Raw genomic sequence first — 12,995 nt, 5'->3', positions numbered from 1 at the left:
TTGTTGCATACCTAAATAAGCATTTTCAGATGCAGACGTGAGGCTATCATAGGTCCAAGAGGCAAGAACTCAACAGGAACAGATATGAAATGTGGCAATGCAGGCCTGGACTGTCTTAATCCTATCCAGAGTAAACATGAATAGAGAATACCATTGCACTCGGCAGCAAATACAACAAACAGCAAAACTACAAAACGTACACATTAAAACATGCAGAGTATCAAATACACTGACAAATTTAAGATGCTTGCTCATTTGCATAATTTCTATTAAATAAAAAAAACTTAAAACATGCATTAAATTTCCTATAAGGGGTCATGCATAGTCAAACAAAAATACAGAGCAGCACTTAAAGTAACAATAATAAACACCACATATTTAACAAGGAAAGAAGAACAGTACGAACATGAATATGAAGTGCCGTGGTACATGGTAAAACATTCAATTTAGCATGTGGAAGTTTCTTGAGGTTGCAACAACTCCTATTTTAGAAGAGCTGGCTCCTTTCAAATATTTTTGGGACCTTGGCAAAGCGCTTGTGTGTTTTATTACTCCTGGCATGCCATTCATGGAGGGTCATTTTTGGCATTTGATTTCCAAACCGTCTTTGGTAGTTCCTAAAAAATAAATAAATAAATAAATAAATAAGCTACAGATCTGTATTTTATGTTGGCTGAAACAGGCCTGCTTAAGGACTCTTTTAAATCCACACCTCTTCATAAATATGAAGAAAGCCAGTGAGAACGACGTACCTGCATGTGAGATCTGAGGGATGTTGCCATTGTCGGCCATCTGTGCCTGATGCCTGGTCGGCCACATGAGTCATCAGGGTCAGCAGCTCAGTCATGACATCTTCAGGAAAAACAATTATGCTTTTTTGTAGCCCCACTTGAAAATGAACATGACAGGTGGTGTATTGTGGTTCTCTGGTGTTTCTGGTAGTGCTCAGGGTCATACCTGGATTGGCGCCTCGATGCTCTTTCATGTGTCTGGTTACGGAATGGACATAGAGCCGTTTCTCACGCTCCCAGTCCACCTCCCTGTCAAAGATCACCGGCCTGAAAAAGACAAAATCTCTAAACAAAAATACTTAATATAATATGTTATTATTTTGGACCCGAATATTCGACCATGTAATTTTGGTATTTGAATAATCAGGGTCCCCCCCTCTTTAATACTGTAGAATAACCGGAACCTTAAAAGATGAATACCTTTGATGAAACACCCCTAACAGCACAGCATTTCCATTTCAGCTCTGTATAAGAGTAGCCCACAGCAAACAGCTCCACAAACTTCCAGCTTCATTAGATCAGGCTAGATGTGTTGGACATATCTAACAAATAATTAATTTTAATCCAAATTGCAGTAGCCTTCAATAGCCAATAACCTGTAATGTTATTGAATAAATAAATGTATAATTGTAAAACAGGTTACCCCAATTTCACCACAACTGACTTCAGTCTCACTGGTGTTATTTAAAATGATCTGCAGACCTCATCTATATGTTAACCATAGCTAGCATTAGTCAAGCTACTTAAAACTGATGCTCAGCTGGACAAATTGGATTCCTTTTTATTTAATATTCAAAATACATTTGAATGTATGTATGGGTTATCAGACCAAAAATAAACAAGAATTAATTCGCTGGTAAGGTTGGGTGAGTTTTGAATTTTCCAACCAGCCACCATAAGCCCACCACCCGGCAATTGCCATTTGTCCAGGTGTGTGTGTGTGTGTGTGTGTGTGTGTGTGTGTGTATATGTGTGTGTGTGTGTGTGTGTGTGTGTGTGTGTGTGTGTGTGTGTGTGTGTGTGTGTGTGTGTGTGTGTGTGTTTGTGTGTGTGTGTGTGTGTCATCAGACGACATGACAAAAGCATTTAGTTTTAACCTATTTTATACAGTCTATGGTTTTCACATACATTGCGAGAACAGGGTTTCTGCAGGTTTCACCAAGTCAAATTTAAGACTTTTTAAGACCATTATGAATGAAATTTAGGACCATCATAACATCACAAAAACATGTCAAATGTCAGCGTTCTGAAACATAGTCTAAAACAATTCCCCAATTTCCTCATTTGCATTATAGCACCGGTGTCTAGTCACTGTGTGAGGGTCACAGCACCTCCGCTCTTGTGTTGGCTCCAATCTAAGAGCGACACAGAGGCCGTTTATGGGAGTTGTGGAGCTGCTGTGTGGGTCTGGCATAGGCAGTGTGGAGGTAGTGCTGCGGCCAAGGTTGGAGCCAACAGATAATTGGCAGAACTGGTTGATGGCTGGCGTTTGCTGGAGAGCCTTCACAGCAGTTAAAGGTTTCTTACTTTTTGCATGAGACTCCGGTGGCCATACACACAACGTTCCCAGTTTAATGGCTTTTTTGCAAAAGAAGCAGTAGGCTTCAAATACGCTGTTAGGAACTGGCTTTAACCAAGCCCTATTTATTTTTTTTATTTTTTTGCTATAGCTAAACTTGCATTTCCCCATAGCATAGAATAAAATCCATTTTATGTCTGTGGTACAACCCAAAACAGACTTGCGCCAATAAACCGAAAGCTGATTAACTGCAATACAACTTGCATGTTGGTCTCATTTGTAGTTGTAATGGGCAAGATTTGCCACCACATTTATAAAAAATAAACATTCCAGTAGTTCACTAGTTTGGATTTTTTTTTTTTTACAATTAAAAAAAGTATATATTTGAATCTTGTAATCCCTATGGAACAGACAGGTAAAAATAATAAAGTATTATCAAGGACAAACACAGTGCCCTTCCACATTGTGTTTTCTATGGTCCTGCAGCTCTCCCTAGAGGTGGCAGAAGCTACTACAGTACCTTGGACTCCTGGCGCTGACACATTTGGCAGACGTGGAACTTCTGTTCTCATCTTGGCTCAGCTTGGTGGGGTTGCCAGTTTGCTCTGGCAGAGAAGTTGCTGCTGTTTTACTGCTAGAGGTGTGCTGACCAAGAGCTACCACAACCGATTTCACCTTGAAAACACAAGTTGCAGAATGCATACTACATATTGTACAAACTGAGCAAGTGACATACAAACATGACCACATGTGTGCAGTACAACATCATTGGAAACTCTGCTTACCTGAACTTGGAGTGGTAATGTGGTCTCATAAGAAGTGTCCAGAGTGGTTTCCGCTCCACAAGGTGTGGCTTGAACTACGGATGATTCAAATATGGGGGAACCAATATTCCATGCCTCGTCAACATCACCTTCTAAAGCCTCTACAGTACAGTTATCAGACTTCAACATTGGCCCATTTAGAATAGGACACAAATCCCTAACTGTGAAAGAAACTTTCTGTCCAGACTGCGCAGCTTGTTTAGGACAACCTGGTTTAGATGAACATTCAGGATGGTCCCCCTTCTCCGATATAACACGCAGGTACCCCTTTTCTGGAGTCTCAACCGCACCTAACCTTAGCAGGGAGCTTGAGGTAGCTGGATGCACCTGAGAGTATACTGACTGAGAGGGGTTCTTTCCCATTTTAAGGTCCTTTATGTAGGACATGGAGAAATATCCCTTATCCTCTTTTACATGTAGATGCATTTCTTTCTTAAGCTTCTCTTGCCCTTCCCCCACTTGGCCCTCTCCTCTATCCAAGTGTTGTCCATCTTCTCTTTTCAACTCTTGTCCATTTGCCACAGTTAAGACTGGCTTATTTTGAGAAAATCCTACAGCAGTGCCCAATGGATTGAGGCACAAAATGTCCTCAACATCACAGTCAAAGGCAGATGCAAGATCTTTCTCACACCTCAAACTGTGTGGTGCAGTCCCCTTACTACCCCCTGGCTGTGTTGAGAAACAGCATTCAACTTGCTCGGAGCCTCGCTGAGAACACACACTTTCTTTTATTTTACTCTTATCAGCTTGTGTCTTGTCTAACAATGCAGACATAGAGATGGCAAAGGGGGACACTGAGTCCTGTGTTGCAGGAGAGCTGCTGTAGTCCATGAAACACCCGAGGTCTGGGGACACATCCTTTGGGCTAAAGGCATTTTTTGCTGGAGTCTGATAACTGTCATCCTCCAATTTTCTTTTTTCGGTTCTATTGTTTACCAACTCAATTTTTAAATTAATAAACGGTTTTGAGAGCTTTGTCTGGTGATCAAGACTGTCCTTTTCCTCACAAGTGATCATTCTTGAATATATGGACAGAGGTGTGAAATGTTTGGCTGGATTAAGCCTATTGAAAATTGGGTTTGTTGTTGAATGCGTTTTTTCATCCATGTCTGTTGAAAACAAAATAAAACACATACATCAGATCATCAGTTAACTACCTCCAGAACATCATTGGACAACAGCAACAAAAAATGTTTTAATAGTCAATGATTGGAGATAAAATTGAAATGATGTAAATATAAAAGGAACTTGTGAGCTGAAAATCGAGTATTTCAAAAACAAACAAAAATGTGTTCATTAGATTAATCATGCTTTATAAATCTACTTAGAAAAAGTAACGTAGAAGTGCATGACGGACCCAAACCCTAAACACAATTAAATCGGAAATGAATCGACACACACTTGCTATAGCCTAGCGTTAACTGGTGGGTTTATCTTCACAAACTCATATTGGCATTGAGTCACAGGGTTCCATTTTAAAGAAAAACAAAGAACACATGATTTCAAAAGACACCACATTTGACATGGTGGTTTAAATAAAACGAATATTAACCCTGTTTTTTTTTAATGTTATGTGTTTACTTAGCTAGCTAGCTAAATGACGGGCTCTTCAAAAAAATAACTGGCGTTAGCTAACGTCTGGCGTTAGCTAGCTAGCGTAGGGTTTTAAAATGGGCCATTGTCTTACGTTACTTAGCTACAAAACAAAGTTAGTTAAACCGTGTGCATTTTTCTCAAATAACATTGCATTTGGGGTCACCGTGTAATTTTCTTAAACAAAGCGAAAATTCTTGTCATTTCATGGTTGGCTTAATAATTTCCATTAACATAGCATTGACTGGGATTTAGCTAACGTTAGCTACGGTCAGCAGCTTGTAAAAAAAAACTAAAAAATAATGTTGAACGCTAACGTTAGCTTGGTGAAGTAGGGAATTTGCAAACGTCGCCTTAACTTAGCATTACCTACAAAATGGCTACAGTTTCCATAGTTCAACTAGCTAATCAAATGTAATTATCATTAAAAGTGGTTTCCAAAGTAACATTAGTTAGCTACAAGTACTCGGCGGGCATTTTGCTACGCTAGCATTAATAGCTTTTTTTTCAAATGTTGGCTAATGTTAACTTAGCTAATTTCGTTTACGTTACTAATAATTTGGCGTACCAAAACTAGCTAAACTGTAAACGGTAATATGAAGTAAGAAAAGCTGATGCCAGCCAACGGAATTCTGAACTAATGCTCTACCAAAATGTGATAACAGTAAACGAACTCACCTCCTATCGAACATCCGCCAACTAAAAACCGACTACCTGTCACTCATCTCGGCCACGCGCAAAAGTGGTTGATATAAGAACGTGCACACGGGGATTACATTGGATGGGGGCGTTGTTCAAGTTCAGGCTTGTATACAGTTTAAAGAGTGTTGCATTGTTGTCATTTAATGTTGTTTGTTCGGCTCTTAATTAGCGACTTTTAAACTGACAACACTCTAAGTCGGAAATTCTAGAACAGACTCCAACAGACAGTTCAAGAGTGTATGGCTGCAGCAGAGAAAAGAACTGGTGTCACTCACAGTCAAACATAAGACCGATCTCTCCAGACATGACTTCACAGGAAACGGGCAGGAAGCCCATCACATCCTAACCAATTTCAGCTTCTCCCCCCTGGTGGACGCTACAGAACACTGTTCGCCAAACCAACCAGGCAAGAAAAGTTTGATCCCACAGGCCGTCACCTATGAAGAGTGTCAGTATTAATCCCTGTTCAATAACCAAACACAAAGCATCCACCTTTTATAGTGTTAAACACATAAATTGAACATGTTAATGTTTTCTAATACACTCCAGATGCAGTATAACTATAGACTGACCTGTATACAGTGTAGAAGTCATAGAAGAACTGATTGCATGGGTCACTCAAGCATTTACAAGTATTCTCATCATGGTAGTTTACATTTTTTAGTACAGTCGAAATCAAAAATCCTGCTTTCACTAGAGTAGAGTTTCAATTTCTGTAATGCGCTCCTTTTGTAAAGGCAAATAATCACTTTTAAAAGTATGAGAAAATCTGATGTACAGTGGGGCTCGAAAGTTTGAACACCCCAGGTAAAAATTAGTATTAATGTGCATAAAGAAGAAGATGAAAAAGAAAAGAAAAGATGGAAAAATCTCCAAAAGGTATCAGATTAGATATTCGTATAATATGTCACAAAAAGTTAGATTTCATTTCATTTAAACTTTCAAAATAATAGAAAACAAAAAAATGGCATCTGCAAAAGTTTGGGCACCCTGTAGAGTTAATACCTTGTTCTGCCCTCTTTGGAAAGTATCACAGCTTGTAAACGCTTCTTGTAGCCAGCCAGGAGTCTTTCAATTCTTGTTTGAGGTATCTTCGCCCATTCTTCCTTCCAAAAGTCTTCCAGTTCTTTGAGATTTCTGAGCTGTCCGTAACGCACTGCTCTTTTAAGGTCTATCTATAGATTTTCAATTATGTTTAGGTCAGGAGATTGTAAAGGCCATGGCAAAACCTTCAGTTTACGCCTCTTGGTGTAATCCACCGTGGATTTTGAGGTGTGTTTATGATCATTATCTATTTGTAGAAGCCATCCTCTCTTAAACTTCAGCTTTTTGACAGATGGCATCAAGTTAGTGTCCAAAATTTGCTGAAATTTTATTGAATCCATTTTCCTTTTACTCGTGAAAAGTTCCCTGTGCCACTGGCTGCAATACAACCCCAAAGCATGAATGATCCCCCCCCCCACATGCTTAACAGTTGGACAGAGGTTCTTTTCATTAAATTCTGTGCCCTTTCTTCTCCAAACGTGCCTTTGGTCATTTGGGCCAAAAAGTTCTACTTTAACCTCATTGGTCCACAGAACTTGTTCATTTGCAAGCTTCAAATGCTGATTTTTTGTGGTGAGGACATTGAAAAGTTTTTTTTCTGATGACTCTTCCATGAAGACCATATTTGTACAAGTATCTCTTTATAGTGGAATGGTGTACCACAACTCCAGTGTCTGCCAGGTCTTTCTGGATGGATTGTGCAGTCAAACGTGGGTTTGGACTTGCTTTTCTCACACTCCTGCGAGCTGTTCTGTCTGATATTTTTCTTGGTCTTCCAGTTCTTGCTTTAACTTCCACTGGTCCTGATGACGGCCATTTCTTGATTACATTCCGAACAGAGGATATTTGCATCTGAAAACACTTTGCTATCTTCTTATAGCCTTCTCCTGCTTTGTGAATGTCAACTATTTTCAGTTTTAGTTTTCTAGACAACTGCTTATTAGAACCCATGGTTTTGATTGTTGGGGCAAGGTCAGATGAGTCTGGGCATTTAAAACCTTAAGATTGACATCACCTGGTCTTTCCAGACGATGACTGAGAACAAGTCATGACACTGTCAGGTCTAAGCTTTCCAAAGGGGGCGGTGCATGCTATAAACTCTGCAAGGTGCCCAAACTTTTGCAGATGCCGTTTTTGAGTTTTCTGTTATTTTGAAAGTGTAAATGATGGAAATACAATGTAATGTTTTGTGACATATTACACGATTGTCTAATCTGTCATGGTGATGCACTTTGGAGATTTTTCCATCTTTTCTTGGCTTCTTTATGCACATTAATACAAATTAAGCAATAAGCTGTCCTGAAGTCAAACTTCATTACAGGTGAGATGATAATGATACCTTTGTTGGTGTTAGATACATTAGGTGATTAGAAGACAGGGGGAGATGAGAGACTCCAATCCGGTTGCAGAAATGTAAGCTATGTCCCAATTCAGGGGCTGCAGAGTTTGAAGGCTGTGGCCTCTGAAAGCTGCAGCTCCTAAATTGGGACATAGCTATATTTTCAGATTAACTTCTCTTAAAACTTGTGAATATGGGCTTAAAGGTATCAGGGTCAAGATTCATAAGCATACAGTCATCACGTGTGTATGTTCTCCCTTTTGAAACTTTCTCAAAAGCTTTGTTTATTTACAAGGGGAAAAGCATTGCTTCCTGGAAACCGGACGACTCATTCACACTTCCTTTTTATTTTTATTACACAAACATATTAAACTCACGCACACATACACAAACAAACACAAACACACACACACACACACACACACACACACACACACCAATCACATGACTTCTGAGTAACAATCACCTCATGTTAGACTTCTACTTCCCTGAAGTCTGAACCCTAAAAATAGCGTAAATCACAAAATGTCTCTGTACAACGTGAACAACAACAAAGGGTCACATGACATGGTAACGGATTCCCAACACCAAGGGTAATTTTCTCTTATCCTGACAAAAGATCCAGTCTTCTCACAGGATATGACTGTTCAAGTTAAGCTAAATGCCAGCACCTTTTTTTCAAAGGACCTGTCCAAATAGGTACATCATGTACAGTAAGCGTCCTGGGGGAAACACTATCCTAGCTAAAAGAAAAGTGGCTTCTTTTTACAGTTTTTTTTCCAACTGCTTACAAACTAAACCTTTACATGTCACATACATTTTAAAGCCTCTCACTCAAAGAGCAAAACTCCACACCAAATCTATAAAACCAAAAGCTATTTCTCAGCTTTTCACATTTTCAAAACACTAAAAGCATGTGTTGCTGTAACACGTGACAGCAGACCTGTTTCTCATTGGCTGAACCGCTCACCACCATTCACTACGTTTATGTCGTTCATACACAGACATTCATTGACGATAACATGACTAGGAAGCCGTCTCACCACTTACTTCACAAACTTGGGGTCATGACCCCAGTGATTCACAAGTGGAGTTGTGTGTTTTATTTAATAAATTATGTTTAGTTTCCACAGAGAAAGAAGTCAGAAAACATTTGTTGATTATTTCCCTAAACTTTATTGATGAATACTTCTAACTTTTTTACATGTAGCCAATAAAAGTTAACTCCATGAGAATATTAGTTATATTTACTAGTTCATAAAAGGCTTTTTGCCCTCTTATTAGTACAGTGTTCACTATCTCAACATGTAAAATACGGTTTACAGAGATGACACTGTTGTGACTTTTAAATCTTCAGTGAGGCAGAGAGAGAAAGGAGGGCGGTCTGAGTAGTAGTGTCAGGTTACAGTACAGTACTGTGTGATAAATGTTAGGAGCTCTCAGCATAAACAACCCTGCAAGTGTGATTTCCTCTTCCTGTCACAAGTTACCTCTCACGCCACAGGAGACTACACCACCTCACCCACTTTTCACTGGCTGGGCCATATCACCAGATATTAAGACACACCCTTTTGCTAAACAAACCATAATTATACATTTGGACAAAAAACAAAAACTCTCATTTTTAAAATGAAACCCTTTTAATGCAGAAAATGTGACATGAATTGATAAGTGACTAAAAAAACAAATGTCATAAGGCAGACAGAGTAACCAGAAGGACTCATGACTTAATGACTGGACCACCTCACAATCCACCACAATTATATCTTCACTATATCTCGCTCCACAAAACGGTATTGGATAGAATTACATTGCACACGTTATTGCTTCCAAACCCTGTAATGTATTTATTATTATGTATATACAAATTGTATACACTTTATATATAATTCTTGTTATTTTATAATAATAATAATAATATAAATACATTTTGGCATATAAATACTGTTAGCTTTATGTACTGTATATCTGCATATAAATATCAGGTATTATTTCATATTTTATTCTTATTTACTTATTGTAGTTTATATTTAGTGTATTAACCAACAGTATGGACATATGTAGATAAATATTTTAAATAATACATTATGAATGATAAGGATTCAGACGGACATTAAGAGGGGTTGCTGTAATGCTACAGGACACTGGAAGGGCACTCCCTGGTGCTGCATTACGAGTCTCCTAGCTTCCACAGCTTTGGTTCACGTTAACACCAACATGGGGCTTCTGACTTGACCTGGGGGGGGGGGTTACTATATTGTTAGTGGAGTGGGCCTTGGTCCACAAGTGCACTTGGAGTCGGTCGGTCTGTCTGTCGGTCTGTCGGCCTGCTTCCACAACCTCAAAACTATTTATATGTGCACCAATACATCATAGCCAACTACTGGCTGTGCAATTATTATCAAGGGTGACACTGTTAAAATACTATTAAGCTGAGATAGTGCTTTGTCAAATGTTTAACAGTGTCACCCTTGATAATAATTGCACAGCCAGTAGTTGGCTGTGATGTATTGGTGCACATATAAATAGTTTTGAGGTTGTGGAAGCAGGCAGACAGACATGACAAACATGAGACTGAAAAGAGGCCATATCTTGACAAAATTGGCGATATGTGTAGAGACAACCGTGGTGGATTCGGTCTCAAATGTGGTCAGGAACAATGACACATGAGTTGAGCTTACAATAGCACGATAGAGTACATACACAACACCTGTCACACTAACGTCTTCGCTTGAGGTCAAAGTGATACCAACACAAGGTATATAGTTTCTTAAATCACGTACATGAACATATGATTGTCCAGAACTGATTGCGTTTGTGGATTTTTTTGCAAAGTGTACAGCCTTAGATAATATATAAAAGTAAAAATAATATATATCTATATCTATATATATAGATATAGATATATCTATATATATATATATATATATAGAGAGAGAGAGAGATAAGAAAAGTGTTTCCTTGAAACTTTTACTTGCAGCAGTGGCCTGTTGACATGATGGTATTGGTGGATGTGGGTTGGAGAAAAATATTCAAAAATGGATCAGCTGTTAGCTGTAATATATGTTTTGGCTACTAACTCAATCAGTAACATGATTTCAACTGTAATATGAATGCATAACACCAATCAGAAATATGGATTTAACAAGGGAATCTAGTGTATTGTCAAAGAAAAACAAACCACTATGATATATTTGCCAGATGTAAAGAGTAGTGCAGCAGAATTAAAGGGATTATATAGTAATGAAGGCACACTGCTACTACAAGAATGTAGGGAAACACTGTGAAAAGCAGTGATATAGTTCTCAGCATGATTATGTCATAATACAGATGTAGAGTTAGGCGTGCTACAGTATGTTTAATAAGAAGCTACTCTAGATGGCAGTCTATATTTAGAAACATTTATCGAATCATTTCATCAATTGAAGAAAGGTGAAAGGACGAAAATCTTTCCACTTCCCCTAATTCCCCGTCTCCACGTCGGCTCCTTTTGGCTTTAAGTTCGACATCATCACAGACTTGTAACTGTGTCGGATTTGGATCCCCTACCAATGAAAATAGAGCATTATTTAAAGCTGCCCATATAAAAGAATACATGTTATTTTACATACTAATTTGATTAGGAAATACCTCAAAACATGTATCCTTGAATTTGTAGCACAGGACACAAAAGAGTAGCACCAGGAAGACGGATGCAACACCAACAAAAAGTCCGATCCAGACGTGGGAAAACTCTGTCAGGGGAAAGAGTTTGACAGTTAATCAAAACAACAGACACTTTTTTTTTTTTTACCCGAAAAGTTAAATTATTTACTCAAATAACATAATCATCACAAAGAAAATAGGCATTTTCTTTTAGCTTACTACAATTCATGCATATGTAGAACGTAAATCAACAAAGAAATTGGCGTTGTTCATTTTGTAAACAGGCAGCTACTGTATATTCATTAATACATCCATAGATTTATGCTGCAGTGTATTGTCAAATTAATAAATGAGTTGATCAGACTGGGCGTTAGAATAGTTTGACCTCCACCTGCTCTACAGTAACTGGTGATAAGAGTAACAGATGTGTACCAAAGGTAAACCAAACAGTGCTGCGTGAGGCCTTGTTAGGCATTCTTTGATTATGGAAAAAGACAACTTAGCTTTTTATATGATAACTACCTGCTGTCTGTTAGTTATGAATAAAAAATGCTTTCAAACAAAGGTCTGTGCTCGGTGATTTCACACATTCAAGCACATCGGTTTTGCAGCGTTTAGCTGGCACTCAAACAGGAAGCAGTGCAGACATATGATGTAACCTTACATTGAAAAAATGTTTCACGCTTAGACTGCAAAGCTCCCAGAGTGGGACACACTGCTGCCGCAGCATGTCACTCATATCTGATACTGCACACAGATTAACTCATTTTAGTTATGCCATTTACTTCTTCTTTACCTTTGTCTTTGTCTTTCTGGGCAATCAGAGTGCAGTTGACTGTAAAAAAGAAGACATCAGAACACTGAATAAATAAAATACACATTTGAAGGAAAACACTCATAATGACAATCACAGATACAACAGGATGAGACAATCTGACAAAAGGTCAAAAGGTGGGACAAAATGTTTACAATTACAATGGAAAAAGATGTGATTCAAGAGTTTAGGAAATGATACTCACTCGCACAGTGAGCCGTGTAACTCCCCCCCTATGCAAAACATTGAGATTATTATTGACAGAAAGACAACATTTTCAAATGAATCCTGGCTTAACTCTATGTTTTTAGTAGTGATGTCAAAATGATCATAGCGTATCCACATGGCATTATCTGACTCCCAAGGGCAATTTTAACTAACTCTTTAATCTCCTAGCTACACATTATTTGGATTAAAACAGTACTTTACATACGGTAATTTAAAAAATCTCGTTCTAGTTTTTTTTTTTTTTCTTGCATTTCTTGTATTTTATTGTATACAAGAGCTCATACTGTGAGTTGGCCAGTGTGAGGTAATGCTTTTTCACATGGTCAAAGTACCTCTGAGATGCAGCTTCTGGTGAAGATGACAGTGTCAAAGCATTTTGTGGTGACGATAGCATTGATGGTGTTCGTCACAACCAGCTCAGGATCCTTCTGCTTGTGATTTGCAATCACATTGTTCTAAAGTAAACCCAGACAGGAAAGGAAGGGGGGGGGGGGGG

The 12,995-nt window shown here is 38.5% G+C and overlaps 1 protein-coding gene across 1 annotated transcript; it reads right to left on the bottom strand.

The window, feature by feature from the left end:
* Nucleotides 1-367: 367 nt before the first annotated feature.
* Nucleotides 368-5,648, bottom strand: kop (askopos). Its single transcript, XM_032500573.1, has 6 exons — nucleotides 5,406-5,648; nucleotides 3,096-4,243; nucleotides 2,831-2,985; nucleotides 958-1,058; nucleotides 753-852; nucleotides 368-617 (listed from the first exon to the last, which is right to left on the bottom strand). Exons 2-6 carry the CDS (start codon nucleotides 4,239-4,241, stop codon nucleotides 488-490), a joined length of 1,632 nt encoding a protein of 543 aa, XP_032356464.1. The 5' UTR covers nucleotides 4,242-4,243; nucleotides 5,406-5,648; the 3' UTR covers nucleotides 368-487.
* Nucleotides 5,649-12,995: the final 7,347 nt, after the last annotated feature.

This window comes from Etheostoma spectabile, chromosome 20 (genome assembly GCF_008692095.1).
Source record: "Etheostoma spectabile isolate EspeVRDwgs_2016 chromosome 20, UIUC_Espe_1.0, whole genome shotgun sequence".
In the NCBI taxonomy this organism is placed as follows: Eukaryota; Metazoa; Chordata; class Actinopteri; order Perciformes; family Percidae; genus Etheostoma; species Etheostoma spectabile.
The sequence above is the reverse complement of the archived record's forward strand: the minus strand, read 5'-3'. Positions and strand labels throughout refer to the sequence as shown.

Coding starts and splice junctions, on each gene's coding strand:
- kop (XM_032500573.1), bottom strand. CDS start 4,241: ATGGATGAAAAAACGCATTCAACAACAAACCCAATTTTCAATAGGCTT. Junction 1,059..2,830: donor GTCAGCGCCAGGAGTCCAAG/GTACTGTAGTAG, acceptor TGTCTTTTTCAG/GCCGGTGATCTTTGACAGGG. Junction 618..752: donor CCCTCAGATCTCACATGCAG/GTACGTCGTTCT, acceptor TTTATTTTTTAG/GAACTACCAAAGACGGTTTG.